The sequence below is a fragment of the Nicotiana attenuata genome, unplaced genomic scaffold (genome assembly GCF_001879085.1).
Source record: "Nicotiana attenuata strain UT unplaced genomic scaffold, NIATTr2, whole genome shotgun sequence".
NCBI lineage: Eukaryota > Viridiplantae > Streptophyta > Magnoliopsida > Solanales > Solanaceae > Nicotiana > Nicotiana attenuata.
The window spans coordinates 177,919-198,969 of NW_017672142.1; the positions used below are offsets into that span (position 1 = coordinate 177,919).

The 21,051-nt window shown below is 38.7% G+C and overlaps 1 protein-coding gene across 1 annotated transcript; it reads left to right on the forward strand.

Moving 5' to 3' along the window:
* Positions 1-8,422: 8,422 nt before the first annotated feature.
* On the forward strand, positions 8,423-9,951 carry LOC109212020 (protein ASPARTIC PROTEASE IN GUARD CELL 1-like). The gene has a single exon (XM_019375631.1). It carries the CDS (start codon positions 8,443-8,445, stop codon positions 9,949-9,951), a length of 1,509 nt encoding a protein of 502 aa, XP_019231176.1. The 5' UTR covers positions 8,423-8,442.
* Positions 9,952-21,051: the final 11,100 nt, after the last annotated feature.

Genomic DNA, 21,051 nt, shown 5'->3' on the forward strand with positions numbered 1-21,051 from the left:
CCAGTGTTTGAGCTGTGAAATATGAAGCCTCGAGCATTTGTTTTTTCCTCTTAACTTGGTCCTTTTCCTGAAACAAGAAAAAATTTGCGGGACTCGGAGGTTCGATTAGAGATGAAGACTGCCTAACCCGTGTATTTTTTCTCAGATTAATTGTAACCCTAGGCTGGGAATTTAAGAATATTTCCTTTTGCCGTACAGGTCGTGACTCATCATTGTGGCACGAGTTAGGGTTTTTTTCTAGCATCTAAAATCGTTAGTAAAATTGTTAATGATTAAAAAAATGAATTTTAACATAGAGATACCTGACCGTGGATACTTTCTCAAAAGTTAGTACTTTTTAGATGGACAGCATTCCAATGTGAGGGTAATAGCTTGCCATCCATTGTCTCCAACTCGTATGCTCCTTTTCCTGCAATGTCACGAATCTGTAGGGTCCTTCCCGTGTTGGACTCAGCTTTTCCTGAATTAGCAGCCTTTGTAGATTGGAACACCTTTTTAAGCACGAAGTCCCCAAATTTTAAAGAATCTGAGGCGTGCTTTCCTGTTATAGTATCGTTCAATTACTTGCTTTTGTGCCGCATTCTTATTAGTGCATGTTTCTCTTCTTCCTTCTAACAAATCAAGATTCACCCGCATCTCTACATCATTTGATTCCTCCGATGCTTGAACGTACCGTGTGCTTGGTTCTCCTATCTCTACTGGAATCAAAGCCTCCGCACATAAACCATTGAAAAGGGGTTTCTCCCGTGCTTGTTTTTGTCGTTGTACGATAAGCCCATTACTCCAGGTAATATTTCAGGCCAATTACCTTTCGAATCTTGCAATATTTTCTTCAAGTTGTTTGACGATAACCTTATTTCGTGGACTCAGCTTGTCCATTTCCCACTGGATGATATGGTGTAGATGTTATTCTTTTAATCTGCCAACTTTCAAAAAATTCTATGATTTGGGCCCCTATGAATTGTGGTCCATTATCACAGGCGATTTCCCTTGGTACTCCAAAACGGCATATTATGTTTCTCCAAATGAAGTCTTTAACTTCTTTCTCCCGCACCTGTTTAAAAGCTCCTGCTTCTACCCATTTAGTGAAGTAATCTGTAAGCACAAGTAGAAATTTTACCTGACCTTTTGCTAGTGGTAAAGGACCTACGATATCCATTCTCCATTTCATAAAGGGCCACGGAGCTATGACAGGGTGGAGTAACTCAGCTGGTCTATGTATATTATTGCCGTATCTTTGACATTTATCACATTTAGACACGAAATCATTAGCTTCTTCTTCCATCTTGGGCCAATAATATCCTGCTCGAATCAATGTTTTTACTAGCGACCTCCCACCAGCGTGACTTCCGCAATGTCCTTCATGTACTTCCCTCATCACATATTCTATTTGAGAAGGCCCGAGACATCTTGCTAACGGGCCACCAAACATCTTTCGATAAAGATTCCCTTGATGTAAACAATAACGGGTAGCTTTTTTGCGAAGTGCATGAGCTTTGTTTTGTCGATAGGCACGGTACCATGCTGTAAAAAGCAATAATTTCATTTCTCCAATCCCATGTTAAATGATTTAAAATTTACCTCATTCTTATCAGGTTCGAGGACGGAAATGAAATAGATGTACGATTGAGTATTTGTATCATTTGCACGTCTGCTGCGGACGCTGAGATTAGATAATGCATCTGCTTCTGCATTCTCGTCTCTTGGGATCTGCATTACCTTCTAAGTTCGGAATTGTGTTATTAATTCCCGTACTTTTTCCAGATATTCTTGCATTCGAGTTTCCCTGGCTGTAAAAGTCCCCAGTATTTGATTAACCACAAGTTGAGAATCGCTCTTGATTATAATCTGGGTTATGCCAAGTTCCCGTGCCAGTTCTAAACCTGCAATTACAGCCTCATACTCTGCTTCATTGTTAGTATATAGAATGACATTTTATAGCTTGTCTAATAGTTTCACCTGTAGGAGGCACGAAAACTATCCCTAGGCCTGCACCTTTTACATTAGAAGAACCATCAGCGAATAAAATCCAAGTCCCCGGGTTTGCACCATTAAAAACTTGTAACTCTTTTTCTGCTTCTAAATGCATTCCCTGACTAAAAATCAGCTATGAAATCGCTAATACTTGAATTTATTGCAGTTCTAGATTGATATAACTGATTTCATATTCGCTTAACTCTATGGCCCATTTTGCTAACTTCCTGATAACTCATGTTTATGCAAAATGCTTCGTAATGGAAAAGCAGTAACCACAACAATGGGATGGGACTGGAAATAAGGTCTCAATTTTCTAGATGCCATGATCAAAGCTAAAGCTAACTTTTCTAGTTGCGGGTATCGTGTTTCAGCATCTAACAGAGATTTACCTACAAATAATAGATAGGAGATTGTTTACCTTGGTCCTCTCGAACTAAGACAGCACTCACCGCAACTTCTGATACAGCCAAATAAATGAGCAACTTTTCACCCTCCTTTGGTTTTGCTAGCAACGGCGGGTTTGACAAATAAGCTTTCAAATTTTCTGAGAGCCAGTTGACAATCTTCGTTCCATTCAAAATGATCTTGTTTTTGAGTGCTGCGAAAAATTTAAAGCACTTCTCCGAAGATTTAGAAATAAAACCTCCCCAAAGCCGCAATTCTTCCTGTTAATCTTTGAACCTCTTTCTACTTGTAAGGATATCAGGAATTTCTTCTATTGCTTTGATCTGAGAGGGATTCACTTTAATGCCACGGTTAGAAACAAGAAAACCAAAAATTTACCTGAGGCAACTCCAAATGCACATTTTTCTGGGTTGAGTTTCATATTAAATTTTTGCAAAATTTCAAAATGTAAAGATTAAATGAGAAAATGATGATCATTAGAATGCTGGGTCTTGAACGAGCATATCGTCTATATATACCTCCATAGTTTTTCCCTAAATGTTTTGGAACATTTTTGGTGACCAACCTTTGATAGGTCTCCAGCATTCTTGAGACCAAAGGGCATTACTTCTTAAACAGTAAGTCCCCCTGTCTGTGATGAAAGAAGTTTTGTTTTCAATCACCGGGTCCATTTTTTATTTGGTTGTACCCCGAATATGCATCTAAAAAACTTAAAAGTTCATGCCCTGCAGTTGCATCAATTAACTGATCTATATTGAGGTAGAGGGAAGGAATCTTTTGGACAGGCTTTGTTAATCGATCGTATAATCTACACAAACCCGCCACTTACCGTTTTTCTTAGGTACGACAACCGTATTAGCCAACCAATCGGGGTACTTTACCTCACGGATTTGACCCAATTTTTAATAGCTTTTGGACCTCCTCTTGAATCACCTGATTTTTGAAAGCTCCTTGCTTTCTTTTCTTTTGTTTACGGTGCAAGATGGGTCTTCATTTAGTTTGTGAGTCATTACATCCGGTGGTATTCCTGTCATATCAGCATGGGACCAAGCAAAACAATCCACGTTAGCTTTTAAGAATTCAATTAACATACCTCGCGTATCTGAGCTTAAGTTGGCTCCCGCATAAACCTTTCGTTCAGGCCATTGTTCAAATAGTATCACAGGCTCGAGCTCCTCAAATGTTGTTTTGATGTTTTCATTCTCTTCAGGCTCTTGAATCATATCAGGTCTCAAGTCTATATTTGTCTTTCCTCGTTCCGTTGTGGTTTGGCCTATGTCTTCTTCAACTTTATTTACAGCACTCATATCTGTTACCATATTAATACTCCTAGCTGTATGTTGTTCCCCTCGAATTTGACAGATTCCCCATGGTGATGGGAATTTCATTACTTGATGTAGAGTTGACGGGACAACGTCCATATCATGAATCCACGGTCTCCCCATGATAATAATTATATGCCATCTCCATATTACTACCTGAAATTTGGTATCTTTCAACAACACCTCTGCAAAAGTTGTTAGAATTACCTCTCCTTTAGTTACAACACTGGAATTATCGAATCCTGTTAGAGTATGCGCCTTTGGAATCATCTTATCCTCCGCTTGCATTTCACGTAGTACTCTTAATAGGATGATGTTTGCAGAACTTCTGGATCAATCAAAACTCTTTTTACATTAGTATCATGTACAAGTAAAGATATTACCAGCGGTCGTTGTGGGGGGTGATCACTCCTTCTGTGTCTGCATCATTAAAAGTGATACTTTCATCCTCTAAGGTTCCACACACTCGTTTCCCGTGCGTGATTCTGACTTTGGAAACTTTATTTGAAGCTGTGTATGTTACTCCATAAATATCTTCTCCCCCACTTATAACATTCACGGTTCTCTTGGGTGATGGGGACTTTGGTGGCTCTTGCCTGTTTTTCATGTAGGCTTGCTTTCCTTTCTCGCTAAATAACTCAGTGAGATAACCTTGTTTCAATAGATGGTCCACTTCACTTTGTAAGAATCTACATTCTGAAAGTCTTATGCCCAGTGATCATTATGAAATTCGCACCAATGATCTGGATTGCGCTTGTTTGGATTTTGATCGCATCTCCTTCGGCCACCGTACCTTATCTCCCCTGCTCCTTAAAACAGCTACGAGCTCGAGGTAGTGACATTGAAATTATATCCACCAAATCTCGCCTTCAAACTTCCATCATCATCTCGTGCCCCGCGTGTGTTTTCGATCATTCGCAAACCTCGATGAGGAGCCTGATTCCCTGTTCCTTGATTTTTGATCAATATCGTTGATTATCCTGTTTTGTTCGTGAATCTTTTCCTGCAGGACCCATATAAGGATCGTACCTGTTTACCTGATCCTTTTTCAGTTTCGGATCTCCTTGAACTGCTTCTTTCTTCATGCTGAAATCGAGCACGGTATCTCTCTTCGATTCGCAACTTCGTACTGTACCTGTTATACACATCATTCCACGTGGTTGCAGGGAACTCTCGAAGGCTTTCTTTAAGTCTTTCTCGTGGCTTCAGAACTTTTAACATTTAGATTGCTCGCAAAAGCTATTGCAGCCCAATTATCTGGTACACGGGGTAAAGTCATTCGTTCGCGTTGGAACCTATCAACAAAATCTCTGAGCAACTCTGTGTCCCCTTGTTTGATTTTAAAGATGTCCTCCATTCTTTTTTCAACCTTTTGTGCTCCTGAGTGCGCCTTAATGAAAGAATCTGCAAGCTCGCAAAAGAGTTTATAGAGTTTTCAGGCAAAAGAGAATACCAGGTTAGTGCACCCTTGGTGAGTGTTTCACCAAATTTCTTGACCAACACGGACTCAATCTCCAGCTTGGTTAAATCATTTCCTTTCCCCTGTAGTAAATGCCGTCACATGGTCACGTGGATCGGTTGTGCCGTCATATTTTGAAATGTCAAGCATTTTGAACTTTTTAGGGATTGAAAGCGGAGCAGCACTCGGTTTCCAAGGTTGTTGTGAATATTTATCCGCATCTATTCCTTTGATTATTAGGGGAACTCCAGGGATTTGTTCGATGCGCTCGTTTTGTTCTTTGAGCTGTGTCTGCAAAGTTAGTACCAAATTTTGTAAATAAGAATTATTTGTATTACCTGGATTCATTTCTCGTGGTTCAATGGGGGTTCCTTCGTTTGAATTAACAAGGCCAGAACGAGGATTCTCCAGCGTATTGTTATTAGGCGAAGGTGTGGACGGCGCAGCAGGTAACCGGCTAACTAGCGCTTGAAGAGCTTGGCTAACCCGTGCATCAATTATTCTTTGCAGAGCTTCTTTTGGTCCCTCAAAATGTTCTGATTGCTCTTGCTCATCAGCATGTGATTTAGGAGTGCCTTCACGAGATTGACGTGGTGAATTTTGAAGGGAAGGAACTGCGTTAAAGTTCTGCAAATCTCCTTGATCTTGATGCATTTGATTTTCTCGGTTTCCCAAGGTGTTTTCACTGTTATTATTGTCGTGTGACATGATGATAACAACAGATAGAATGTAACTTAAAAAGAATAGATTATTAGATTCCCGGTAACGGAACCAATTTGTTTCACCAAAGAAATAATATTTTGGATAAAGCTAGAATTTGAGATGAAAAATCGGGTTACTGATAATCAAGAGACCAAAAAAGAATAATAGGCTTTCTGAGAATAATAATAAAGCAGTAAACAAGTTTTTATTTCAGTATGATGTTAATGATCCCCTTTTCCCAATACAACTTCCTCCTTTTATAGTTGATTCTAGGTAAAGGAATGAAACCTAAGCTTTAATGAGACATTTATGGACAATAAATGACATTAAATAAGCCGTTACACAATCATTCCTATTAAATACCAATATTCTAACGTATCAGGTATTTAATACTGAATTTGGACTCCTTTTTGTCTTCAGATCCATGTCTTCAATGCCTTTCGATCCACTGGCTTTAAATGACTTGAATTGGTACGAGACTCGTGTCTAAACTGCTTCTCGTGCCTGTTTCACTTCCTCTTCCCGTACCTGTCATCTCCCGTACCTTTTCCTCAATTGTTACGCTTTGACCATTTGTCCAGTCCACGTGTCACGCCACGTCATCTTCAATATAAATTCAACTTTTTTCCCAATACATTCTCGTGGATACAGGAACAAGTATTACCCGCTTTCCTAAAGATTTTTATATTATATTTCGTTACATATTTAGAGCTGGAGTACGAGATATTTCATTGGCTAAAAGTCCATTCGCATCTTTGGACACTTGCTATAGAGAGGATCCTAATGGTCGTGATCTTGACTTTCCTGTTGTGAAGTTGTACTTTGGCGGTGTAAACCCAAATAACATGTTGTTATTAGCAAAAGAACGAGTTCTTCTGCACTATCGTGGAGTCTATTGTCTGGCTTTTATGGGATGGAATAGATCCCGCACAGTATTAGGAAGTAATCAACTCCAGGGTATAGGATTAACTTTTGATACTTCAGAAAATACTGTCTTTCGACTTAGATGCATGTGATTGAGGAAAATAAATTTCAAAGTCTTACAATCTAAAATTGTACCCAAATTTACTACTACACTAGTTTGACTTCTTCTTTTCTGTTAGCGACTAGAGTACTAATTTGAAGAGTTATTCAATGGTTTGGTGTTTTATTCAATGGTTTATCAGTTTTTGATTTGGTCACGGGTTTTCGATTTGTGGAAACAGCCTCTTACAGAGATGAAGGTTATATAAGGTTGCATACAATAGATCCTTATTGTCCAGCACTTCCCCGGACCCCGCGCATAGCTAGAGCTTAGTGCAGTGGGCTGCCTTTTTACACCATGGATGATGGACGAAGGAAAAGTAACGTTGGAGAGGAGGGAAATTGGATGTAATTTTTTGTGAAAAGGCGTATGAGCCCCTCTCGCTATTCTTGTTTAATATAATACTAGGGACATGTAAGGAAATTAAAAAATGGTTGCCACTATTGAGATAGTCACGAACAAGTTATTTATATTCGAGAATATTGTCTTAGTCAACAAGGTTCAAACTTTCAAAAAATGAAAACTTCAAGTTAGGACCGCGATCCTCACGGTGGACCGACCATACCTTAAACCGATACGGGTGAGAAGTAGCATATACTAGGACGCTTGAGAGAACCACGTCATAGAGACTCGGGCAATATGACCTTGTAACGTCGGATAGCGGCGCTCTCCTATCTTTTGATTAGGAAACCAAAATATATTGGGGGGTAGCACTGTTATTAAAAACATAAAATTTTGCTAAGTGGTAACATGATGTATAGTTCAACACTTGGATGGTGCTGGAAGGTCGGAAGGAGAAGTGTCATAAGATTTGAACGGAAGCCCTCGCACACAGTGGTAGTAACTTTAACTATCCTAAGATAAAGAAATTCCTTATAGCATAAGTAGGACCTGCACGAATGGTGTAATAAGTGCCTCGTTGTCTCCGATAAGGATTCCGTGAAATTGTAATCTCCATGAAGATGCCTTACAAATGGCTAGATGGCAAGGCCTCGTGTACCTTAACTAGTGCTTCGCAGTGACAACATTAATCGAATGTCTAGGGTAGGTGAGAAGTGGTGCTATATATATATATATATATATATATATATATATATATATATATATATATATATATATATATATATATATATATATATAATGTGAACACATAAGCTACATAATAAATTTCCTATATGGAATAGATTACATGAGATTCGATGCTAAGTTTGGGAGTGATTTTCTTGCAAAATAAAGTATTTTCTTTAAATTGACAAAATCAAGAGGTGCCAAACTCCAATCCACTTAGTAATGACAGAAATGCAAAAAAAAGGAAAAACTATTAACATTGATTTTATTGAGAACTTATCTCTTTCCAAGTTGTTCACGCTATGGCTTCTCAAAGAAAGAAGCAGATCTTCATAATTAATTCTAGTTTTTCTTCCTATTTTGTCATAATAACAAGAAATTTAAACCAGTATATAGATGATTGTAACAATTAAGAAGTGGTGGACATGTTTCAAACACATTCAAGCAATTAGCAAAACACCTTGATGTCCTAAGGTGTTATACCAATGGAAAAAATCTTCCATTTTCACCTTTTGATATCAATTATTTTCTCTATTCTATTTGTTGTGTTGGGCAATGCAAAATCTCTTTCACCACTCAACTCCACATACATTATGCAAGCTAGAAAGAGATTTATGTCTCTTGATTCAACTAAGCTTCCAGACCCTCCAATGCCATCCCATACTTTTACTATTTACCATCGCGATGTATTTGAAAAATCAAACTTTTTAGATTATGACTCGTTGCTTGAAAGTAGGATTGCTCGATGTCATGCTAGAGCTAGTCATTTAGCTTCTATTTTCGATGATGGTAGCGATGGTGTAACGCGAAATGACAACAAGAATGATGCAAATGCAAGTCTCACAAGGCAACAAGATGCACAAGGGGGTAAGATTCGTGAATTGGTCCCAAAATCAACGGATACACACAGCGTACATGGTGAGTATGTTGCATCCTTTTTGATAGGTAGCCAATTGATAAAAAATTACTTGCTAATAGACACTGGAAGTGGTTTACTTTGGTGGCAATGTGGACCATGTGAGGCCAATAATTGCTACAAACAGGATCAACCTCTATATAATTTTACTACATCTAGAATTTCTCGAAAAGTTGATTGCATTCGACATAGTTCATATTGCATAACTGCGGACCCAGCTTTTCATTGTGATCGAGATACTTCTGAATGTATCTATAATAAGAAATATACGGATGGATCAGGAACAAAAGGTTTTATGGCAGATGACGTGATTTATTTTGTTGTAGACCAAAGACCAATTCGGGTTACGTTTGGATGTAGCAACGAACAAACTGGTCCTTTTAGTAGTTCCTATTCAGGGATTGTTGGCCTTGGGCGTAAAGTATTTCCACTAGAAAAGGCCGGATATTCGTTACCATCGCAATTTAGGGCATACCTATTTTCGATGTGTCTGCCAACTTTTCATTCAGGAAAGGGATCTACACTGAGTTTCCATATAAGCAAGTGGCCAAGAGCAATATCAGCAAAATTGTTACAAAATTATAAGTACCCTTCTTTTTATTTTGTAAATCTTTATAAAGTTTTTGTTAATGAAAGGGAAGTTCCGGTAAAACCCTCGTGGTGGAATTTCAAACGAGATATGAGTGGTGGAATCTTCGTTGATACAGGGACAACTTTTACCCGTTTTCCTAATGATTTTTATGTCATATTTCGCTACATATTTAGAGTTGCAGTAGAAGATATCCCTATGGTTGAAAATCCAATCGGACCTTTTGACACTTGCTATAAAGTGGATCCAAATGGCGAGGAACTATATTTTCCTGTTGTGAAGTTATACTTTGGTAGTGTAAGCCGGAGTACAGAGTTGATTCTGGAACAAGAACGTGTAATCGTGAAATATAAGGGGTTTTATTGTTTGGCTTTTATTGGATGGCAAGAGAACTACTCAATATTAGGGGTTAATCAACTTCAAGGTGTAGGATTAACTTTTGATACTTCAGCAAATACTTTGTCCTTTGACATTAATGCATGTGATTGAGGTATAAATAAAATTTCTTATGTCTTGGAATCTCAAGGCGTGCCCAAATTCACTACAATTACGACTGGCATGTCTTTTTCTTGCTTTCTTAACATCATGGATCTGTCTCCCGTAAGAATGCCGTTAAAAATCATTTGTAGAAAGCGTCTCCATATTGAATTTTTTTTTCATTCTCCAATTTGATTGATTGATTAAATTAGTGACATCAAATCTATCATATATCATAGTAAAATTAATATAAATTTCGAAGGAAACCTCCGTCGATGTATAGCATTTTTAAAACTATATTGTAAATTCTCTTATTTCTCTTTATTCTAATTCATTGAAAAGTAATTACTGTTGAAAGAATTCAAAGGACCTTTTAGAATTTCTCCTTCCTTCTGGCATTGAATTGTTACAACGACATTTGGTAGACTTTCGGTTGATAAAATTTTAATGTTATTTAAAATTTATATTTTATATTCCTTCGGACTTGAATTTTCCTTTCCGGTATTTTGACATCTCTGCTATTGGTAAGTTCCATTGAAATTTTAGGAGTTCTTATCATAATATCAATAAGTTGATTCAAAATCTCGCGATCAACCTCCTGTACAGACGCTAAGCTTACTTGAATTCCTTCAAATTCAAAGGTTATAGGAGACTGCCTTTCTTAAATTTGTTTTGATGAGGTATAAACAGGCTCACTGTCTTAAAGAAACTTCTTTACCGCAAAGGATCGGGATCAACTACTCTGCCATTCTTTTATTAACTGTTCTAATGAGAGAAAGCTTTTTTAGCATCTTTTACATCGTAAATATAGTGCAGCACCACCAACTTTCATAGAACAACCATAACTGTCAGCCATTTCCACCAACTAACTACCTCTATTGCCAACCATCATCAATTAGCCACCACGCTAAGGCACTAACTACCATTGCACAACCATTATCAGTCATCCATCATCAGTGGCGAAACCAAAAAATTTCTCAAGAGTGTTCAAACTTGAAAGAAGTAAAAAGAAAAGTCCTTATAAAGGGTGTTCAATTGTCACGAACCAAAACTCAATGTGTCGTGATGACGCCTATCATGGTACTAGGAAAGCCGACTTCTCAAACATTTCCAACACTTTCGACTTTGAAATATACTAGCACAACTTAAATAAATAAAAATCTCATAAAACGGTTTAGAATATCATAACTCAATACATAAGTTTTCCCAAAAATCAAGGTGTCACTGAGTACATGAGCATCTACATAATGACATAGTCCGGTACACTGTCTAGAAAGTAGAACTGAATAAATAAACTTAAAGATAGGGGAAGGGAGTCAAGGTCTCCGGACGCGAAGCAGCTACCTCAATGATCTCTGGATGTCTGAACTTTGTGAATCAGCAACCGCCGTGACCGGAAACACCCGGATATGCACACGAGGTGCAGGGTGTAGCGTGAGTACAACCAACTCAATAAGTAACAAATCTAACCTTTGGACTGAAAGTAGTGAGGAGTATGAGTAATACAGTCCACATGCAGTATTAATAGTAGGGAAACATACAACAAATATGATAGTGTTATCTCAGAAATTTATAATCTTCAAATAGAAGTACAAGAATTTAGATATGCTTTCAGGTTTTTGCAATAAAACTTAACCAAGAGCAAGGAAGATCCAGCCCATGGCATGTCCAGCCCAAATGCAAATAAACCAGCGTAGATCCATCCCAACTGTAAATAACGTCTAGCATTGCGCCCACTGTGGATGTGCAGACTCCGGAGGGGCCGATCCAACCCAAGCGCTATAATAAGCCAAATCCTTATATGAATCAATAAAACCTTCTGCGGCATGCAACCCGATCCCATGATATCACTCACAATAAACCCTCAGCCTCACTCAGTCATTAATCTCTCCAGTCTCTCGAGCTCACCAGAATCATGATAATCAGCCCAAACAATGATAATATGATGTATCAAATAAAGGAGACTGAGACATATTATGCAAATATATGGCTGACTAACGGGATGGGCCATCCCGTCCTGTCCCTGTCTCGTCCAACGTCCCGTCTCGACCCACTTCAATTTAAACGGGATGGGCCAATGTTAAATGGGATACGGGATGGGACGGGACGGCCATTTCGTCCCGTTTGTCCCGTCCCGTCCCACCTGGAATATTTTTTTTGAATTCTAGCCGTTGGGCAACGGCTTTAATTGCAAAAATAGCCATTCCAAACGGTCGAAAGCGGTAAAAAATGACTTCCACCCCTACCCCCCAAACTTTTAATATAATCCCTAAGTTTATTAAATTATACTTTGGCCCTATTTTCTAATATAAATACCCTCCATCCTTCTTCATTTTTTCCCACAAAAAATCAGTCTTCCTCTCTCAAATCTCTTACATCCTATCTATATTATTCTCTCAACTTTGTTACTATCAATTATCAAATGATAACTTTCAAGTTTCAAGTATTTGGGAAAATTTTTGGAGCAAATTTCAATCTTCAAATTAATTCGTCAAGTATTTGCAGAAATATTTTAGGCAATTTCTTCAAGTTTCAATGTTTAATCATGGATTCACGGTGCACTTGTTCCATCTCCTAATTTTAATATATAATTGTTGCGTATCATTCGCTTAATTTTTGTGTTTACTTTACGTATTCTATTTTCGTATTTCATTTGTGTGTTTAATTTTTGTGTTAACTTTTTTAATTTAGTTTCGTATTGAAATTATGGCACCTAAAAATGTATTTGGCATGTTTTAAAAAGTAGTAAAAAAATAGTAAAAGTGAAAGTAATAGTAATCCTAATCCTAGTCCTAATCCTAACCCCTCTCCTAGAATTAGAAAACATATAGATGAAACGACTCATGTTGATGAAACTTTATTTTCCCAACCCCCTGCATGTTATAATGTTAATTTCAGAGAAAAACTAGATCATGAAACTTTACAAAGACAATTTGGCAATGATATTTTTTTTGAGGACGAAGAAAATGAGGATGAAGAAAATGAGGAAGAAGACTTAGATGAAACACCCACTAGTCCCGCAACACAAGCTCCAACTCATAGTCAATCTCGGTCTGGAGCTTTACCCCCCTGTACCCCCTGTAAGGGGTAAGCCCAAGGCTGAATGTCCCAAAACATCACTTGTATGGAAATTTTTTAAACATGATAAAGTCAATCATCTTGCTATATGTGAAAAATGTATGCAATAATTTGAACACACAAAAAGTGGTGGGAAGGGGGGGAGGGGGAGGTTAACTAGAGACATACAAAAGAATCACAAATCTGTATGGATACAAGGTAACATAGAAGCCGGAAAAATTATAGATCCTACCACCGCTACTGGCACTCCTAGTGGATCTGGTTCTAATTTTGTACAACAACAGCTTGACCCTGTTTCTGGTACTGTTTTACGCCCCTATAACAAAGATAGAGATCGTGAGAACTTAGCAAAACTGGTGGCTGTCTGTGGCTTACCTTTTACTTTTCCTTCTCACCCTGCTTTTGTGCATTATATACAAGAAACATATAACCCTGGTTTTCAAGGTTTTCCTAAAACCACGGTTAGAAATGATGTTTTTAATTTCAAACCGACTATCTTCAGTATATTCATTATGTATTTTTTCACTTAGATTTTAAAGTGTCTATCACATATGATATAGGCTATAGTCCTAATGGTTGTGATTATTTAGCTGTTACATTGGGTTGATCATCACTGGAACATGCAAAAATGTATTATTGGTTATAAATTTGTTGATTCAAAACACACTGGAGCATATATTGCAATTACTGTTCTACAAATACTTGATTTTTATGGACTTATTGATAAAGTTTTAACTATCACCTTAGATAATGCTTCTACTAATACAACCGCAGCAAATACCTTAAAAACTAGACTTTGTCCAATTAATCTAGCAATTTTTCATGTTAGATGTGCATGCCATATTTTTAACTTGGTTGTAAAAGATGGTCTTAATTTATTTTCTAATGCTTGTACTAAAATACAACATGCTTGTGCCTATATTTTCGTGCTAATAAAGCGAGTAGAATTCGTGATTTGCTCAACAATGTGCTAGTGCTAACCTTCCATTTAGAAAAATTCCAAAAGATATTTGTACTAGGTGGAATTCTACTTATAAAATGCTTAAAGTTGCTTATGATTATCGGGTGCCTATCCAAAAGGTATTTAATATGCATAATGGTATCCCCGCTGATCAAATTGTTGATTCTGATTGGGATGAGATCAAAGAGCTTACTAAATTTTAGAAAAATTTTACTATGCTACAAAATAATTTTCTGGTATATATCATCCTACTGTTACAGTAATACTATGGTATATTTGTTGAATTTCTATTGTATTTGACAAGTATAAAATAATTCCAACTTATGCACCGGCCATTAATGAAATTATTTCAAAATTTAAAAAGTATTTTTTCCCCATTCCCGAAGTTTATTTAATTTCTACTCTACTTAACCCCTCTTTAAAACTAAGAGGTGCAAAGGGACTTGTTCGTAAAATTTATGAGAATTTAGCAATTCAAGAAAATGAACAACCATCTCTGTAAGACTGCCAAGCTAGCATATATTCTTATGCTAGATCAATGTTTGATAAATATAAATCTATGGAAATAACAGGTTGTGAAACTGTTCCTTCTACTACTAAGTCTAGAGCAGAAGTTTTATGGGAAGCTATGGATGATATAACAGGTTTTGATTCCTCTATTGATGATGAACTTGATTCTTATCTTAATCAAGGATTGCAAAGTATTTAAGATGATGAAGGCAACGAACAACTTTTGGCATGGTGGAGGGAGTGTGGCAAGGCTTTTCCAACACTTTCAATAATGGTCTGAGATATCCTGGCTATTCAAGCATCATCAGTAGCATCGGAGAGTGCTTTTAGCGCGGCAAGATTTCAAAGTGGAGATCATAGACATGCATTAGCGGAGGACAGTCTTGAGATTTACGTATCATTCAGAGATTGGATTAATTCAGAAAGAAGAAATCTTGGTTTTGAAAAATTAACCACTAGGGAAGAAGAAGAATACAATGAGATACTTAGCACTGGGAGCGATTACGGAATGGAGCTTATGGAACATCAATCAATATTGCCAATTCCAGCACAATGTCCAAGAGATATTATTGATAAGTTACAAAGAAGCTATATAGGAGCTTACAAATGTTAGTATGATAATTTGTAATTGGCTACTAAGAGGCCTAGTTCAAACAGAACCTTTCCTAGAAGGTGGCTGCGCAGATTAGACGCTCTTCAAAAGACTTATATTTGTATTTGAAATTTGAAAGTTCTATTAATAAAATAAAAGACTCTAAGCATTGTATTTGAGATTTGAAAGTTTTATTAATAAAATAATTATAACTCTATTATCAATTTATAATTACTAGAATATTTCATTACAAGTCTTTTGTTTTAATATTTTATAATTCTTTACTTATTTTTCTAATTTCTGTTTTAACATTTAAGTTTATTAAATAAGTCAAAAACAAGCTGTCGCAAACTTTAAAAACTTAAGTCATTTTCAAAAAACTAGACGTTTTAAAAAAAAAAAACTACACTTAAGGCCCACGAACCCATCCCGTCCCGTCCCGTTTCGTCCCATCCCATCCTGTTTGTTAGCGGGACAGGATGGGCCGACCGTTTCATCCCGTTTGTCCCGTCCCGTTTCATCCCGTCCTGCTTAAATGTCGTCCCGTCAATTTTGTCCTGTCCCGTCCCATTGGACAGCCATATGCAAATAATAGTTGTGACTGAGTATAAATTGACAAATTAAGCAAATAATTCAACATGTAACACAACCTCTGTGGGTCCTAATAGTACCAACTGGGAGCCTAAGCAGGATTTCTAACATGACTAGCAGCTCAATTGCTCTAACACATGGTGAAAATACGGATAACGACATTATTAATCAACGTTACAGTTCCATGGAATCAACCAAGTCACAATTCCTATGGTGCACGCCCACACGCCCGTCACCAAACATGTGCGCCACCTCAACACCAATCACATAACACGAAATTCGGGATTTCATACCCTCAGAACCAAGTTTAGAAGTTTTACTTACTTGAAATTGTGCAAATCCCTACTCCGACAAGCCCCCGCCTCGCGCATCCGAATGCCTCAAATCTAGCCACAAATAATTTGATACAATCAACGCGAGCTAAAGGAATCAATTCCATATGAAATTACTATGTTCTTAATCAAAAGTCAAAAAGTCAACTCAAAAGCCGACCCCTGGGCCCTCGTCTCGGAATCCGATAAAAGTCACAAAATTGGAACACCCATTCAACCACAAGTCCACCCATACCAAAATTACTTATATTCGATACCAAGATCTCGATTAAATCCCAAAAATTCGGCATAAGAAGTTTCCTCCATTTCCCCCCCAATTTCCAACCCAAATCAATAATTAATTGATAATTTCAAAGACATAAACATGAAATTTAACCAAAACTAAGAATCACTTACCCCAATCACTCCATCGAAGATCTCTCTAAGAATCGCCTCCAACCGAGCTCCCAAAATCAAATTGTGAAATAAACTCAAACCCTCGTTTTTGAGATTTAATATTCTGCCCAGAAGTCCTTAATCGCGATCAGGGAAACTGCCTCGCGAAGCACAACTCAGCTGCCCAGAAATTCAAGCCTATGTGAACACTTCAGTCCTCATACAAACTTGAAGCATTTATTTCCTCAACCGATCGCGGCCCTCTTCACGCGATCGCGAAGAACAAACACGTGACCTCAGCTGCTGCCTCCTATACCCTATGCAAACGCGACCTTAGCCACGCGTTCGCGATTCACTTTATCCCACAACTACGCGATCGAAACCCCCTTCTCGCGAACGTGTAGAAAAAAGTCCTCCACTGCCCAATTAAGCGTACGTGGTTACTGACCTGTCCAAGCGGTCGCATATAAGGAAACCAGATCAGATACACCAGAAAAGTTCAGCCAACCTCCAAGTCAAAAATTGATTCGTTAACCATCCGGAACTCACCCGTGTCCGTCGGGACCTTAATCAAACATACCAACAAGTTCGAAAATATCATACGAACTTAGTCTAGCCTTCAAATCACATCAAACAATGCTAAAACCAGGAATCGCGCATCAATTCAAGCCTTTTGAATTTTTGAACATCTAACTTCTACAGTCGATGCCGAAACCTATCAAATCACGTCTGATTGGCCTCAAATTTTGCACACAAGTCATAAATGACACAATGGAACTACTCCAACTCCCGTAGCCCCAATCTGAGCTCGGTAACCACACAGTCAACTCTCACTATATCTTCTAAATTTCCAACTGTCGCCATTTCAAGCCTAATTCATCTACGGACCTCCAAACCCTAATCCAGATACACAATTGAGTTTAAAATCGCGCAACGAAGCTAATAGGACCATACCATCAAAACAACATTCCGTAGTCGTTTACACATAGGTCAACTTCCGCTCAACCTTTTCAACATAAGCTTCCGACCTCGAGACTAAGTGTCTCAACTCATTCCGAAACATTCTCGGAACCGAACTAACTACCCCGAAAAGTCATATAGCAACTATTAAGGAAAAAATGAGTGGTAAATATGAGAATAGGGCTACAACTCTCAAAATGACCGGCCGAGTCGTTACATCCTCCCTATCTTAAAAAAACGTTCGTCCTCGAACGTATCTAGAAACGTACTTGGAGTCTCAAATAGGCGTGGATATTTGCTCCGCATCTCCCACTCGGTCTCCTAAGTAGCCTCCTCAACTGGCTGACCTTTCCACTGCAGCTTCACTGAAGCTATGTCCTTTGACCTCAACTTTCAAAGCCGATACAAAATGGCCACCGGCTCCACATCATAAGTCAAATCACCTTCAAACTGAAATGTGCTGAAGTCCAAAACATGAGATAGATCGCCGATATACTTCCGGAGTACAGAAACATGAAATGCAGGATGAGCACTTGACGAACTAGGTGGCAAGCGAAGCTTGTAAGCCATCTCTCCAATCCTCTAAACACCTTAAACGACCCAATTTATCGAGGGCTCAACTTGCCCTTCTTCCCGAACCTCATAACACCCTTCATGGGAGAAACCTTGAGCAGTACCTTCTCCCCAACCATGTAAGAAATATCACGAACCTTCCTATCGGTGTAACTCTTTTGTCTAGATTGCATCGTGCGAAACCGATCCTGCATTGTGATGACTCAAAAGGTCATCTCATATTTTAGAACTAAATTCTGTGTTTCGTAGCCTTAAATTTCCTATTTTATCCTTCCACAATTTGCGCGCGCGGTTCAGATTATTTTTCGGAAGGCTCATATGTTAATGGGTGTTCAATTCGTAGTTCTAGGTGTTATTTTGGCGATTCGATTGCGCGAACAAGTTCGTATGATGTTTTAAGACTAGTGTGCACCTTTGGTTTGGAGCCCCGAGGGCTCGGGTGAGTTTTGGATAGGCTACAGAGTGTTTTGTACTTAGAGAAACATAGTTGCTGGTGTATAAGACCTGTTGTCACGACCCCGGTTCGCCCTCCGTGAACCGTCATGACGGCACCTAGTCTATATGACTAGGTATGCCTAAATGCGGAATATAAACCAAAATTTACGGAAGAAAAGAAAACAATTTAAAACAGAAATAGTGAAATAAAACAGCTTTGGAAAGTGCCACACGACATACACAGTACTAACTCTCATAAAATAAAACAGTTTTCCCAAAACTCGGAAACCCATGAATCACAAGCTACGAATAAAGTAAAAATGCTCTAACTCCGGAATGTCTAACAAGGGAAAGAATACAAAAGCTCTAATAATTAAAAGAGACAATAGAAAGGGACTCCTCGGTCTGCGGACGCGGCAGATATACCTCGAAGTCTCTGGAACAGTCGCCTCGCCTCAGGGGTGATAGGGCTGAGTTGAAGTACCTGGGTCTGCACATGAAAAACATGCGCAGAAAGGGCATGAGTACACCACAGCGGTACTCCGTAAGTTCCAAGCCTAACCTCGGTCCGGTAGTGACGAGGAAGGTCAGGGCCCTACTGAGGTTAAATAAGATATAAGGTTTAACAATGTGAAATAAACAGTGTAAATAAGTACAACAGTAAAAATAACACAGGATATGAAGGACAACAACAACTATTACAGAGGCAAGTAAACACAGAAGGAGAATACAGCTCAGCACAAAGATAACAACCGGGGATCTCCCAGGATACCGTCCTGTAGTCCCCAAATATAAATATCATATCCAGTGGATCTCTCGGGTGCAGTCCCATAGTCCAACTCACAATGCGCGGGAATCTACCGGAAATTTGATCTGTAGTCCCAAATGTAAATATCCAGTACAGGGGGAATCTACCGGGTGCAGTCCCGTAGTTCCAAAGTAAATATGCAGGGGGATCTACCGGAATACAAATCCGTAGTCCCAAAGTAAACACACAACAACATTACGAAGAAAACATAATTCAGTTTAAATTTCATATAAAGGCAAAACAGGTACTTCTAGCCTAGCATGTTACACATAATCCAAATAAGGCAGTTTGAGCAAGTAAAGCAATTAAGTCAATTAGGCATGCTTTCCTAAGCTAGCAACAGGCTTAAATTGCAAGCAGTGTAAAACAGGGAAAAAGAAACACAATTGAAATTACTTAAGGAAAAACGGATTTTCAACAATTAGCTCAAGTACGCACTCGTCACCTCACGTACAAGGCATTTCAAATATCAATAATACCAAATCCTAAGGGGAAGGTCCCCCACACAAGGTTAGGCAAGCCACTTACCTCGAACAAACTCAAAATCAACCCGAAACCACGTTATTGCCACGAGTACTCGACTCTAAATGGCCCAAACCTATTCAATTCAATTGCATAATATAAATAACACTTCAAGTAACTGATTCTACAATTAAATTCTAAGCCAATATGCGAAATTAGGTAAAATGACCAAAAAGCCTCTCGGGCCCACGTCTCGAAATCGGGTAAAGTTTATATTTTCAGAATCCTCATACTCTCACGAGTTCATGCATACCAAAATTATCCAAATCTAAGGTCCAATTCCCAATCAAAAGTCGAATTTTAGGTCTAAGAACTTTCTTCCAATTTTTTCCCCAATTTCCTCTCAAAATTGCCCTCTCCCGAGCTCCAAATTGAATTTCCAACTTTTGAAACTAAACCCTCGAAATTTTATATTTTTTCCCAGATGTTTCCGTGTCAGCAGCCCTGGGACCGCTTCTGCAGTCCCGCATTTGCGGAACAATGGTCGCATCTGCGACTTTTCACTTAAGGCCCAGATTCCGCATCTGCAACTCCCCATCCGCAGATGCGGTACCGCTCCTGCGGAAATTCCACCGCTTCTGCGGTTCCTGCTGAGCTCTCCAAATTCTGCTTCTGCGACCACAAGGCCGCTTCTGCGGCGCCGCACCTGCGGGACCCAAACCACAGGTGCGGTTATGACAGAAAACCAGCTGCAACTCTAACTCCAAAATTCCTCCGTCAACCACCCGAAATCATCCCGAGGCCCCCGGGACCTCAACCAAAGGCACCAACTAGTCACAAACCCTACCCAAACTTGTACCAATCCTTAAAACACCTAAAACAACATCAAAACGACAAATCAACCACGGATTCAAGCCTAAAAATCCCAATACTCCAAAAATACGCTTTCGATCAAAAAGTGCATCAAACCTCGTCCGAATGAGTTAAAATTTTGCAACACGTCACATTCAACCCTACAGACCTACTTCAACTTCCAGAATTCCATTCCGACCCTCAGATCAAAATCTCACTATCGGACCGGAAACTTCAAAAATTTGACTTTCGGCATTTCAAGCCTAAATTAGCTACGGCCCTCCAAAACACAATCTGATCACGCCCCTAAGCCCGAAATCACTCAACGGAGCTAACGGAACCAATAGAATTCCATTCCGAGGCCGTCTTTACACTGCTCCAACTACGGTCCAATTTCTAGAACTTAAACTCTCATTTAGGGACTAAGTGTCCCAAAACTCTCCGAAACTCAAAACCGAACATCCCGGCAAAACAAAATAGCAAAAATAAACACGGGGAAAATCGTTAATAGGGGATTGGGGCGTAAATTCTTAAAACGACCGGCCGGGTCGTTACATCCTCCCACACTTAAACATTCGTTCAT

Coding starts and splice junctions, on each gene's coding strand:
- LOC109212020 (XM_019375631.1), top strand. CDS start 8,443: ATGGAAAAAATCTTCCATTTTCACCTTTTGATATCAATTATTTTCTCT.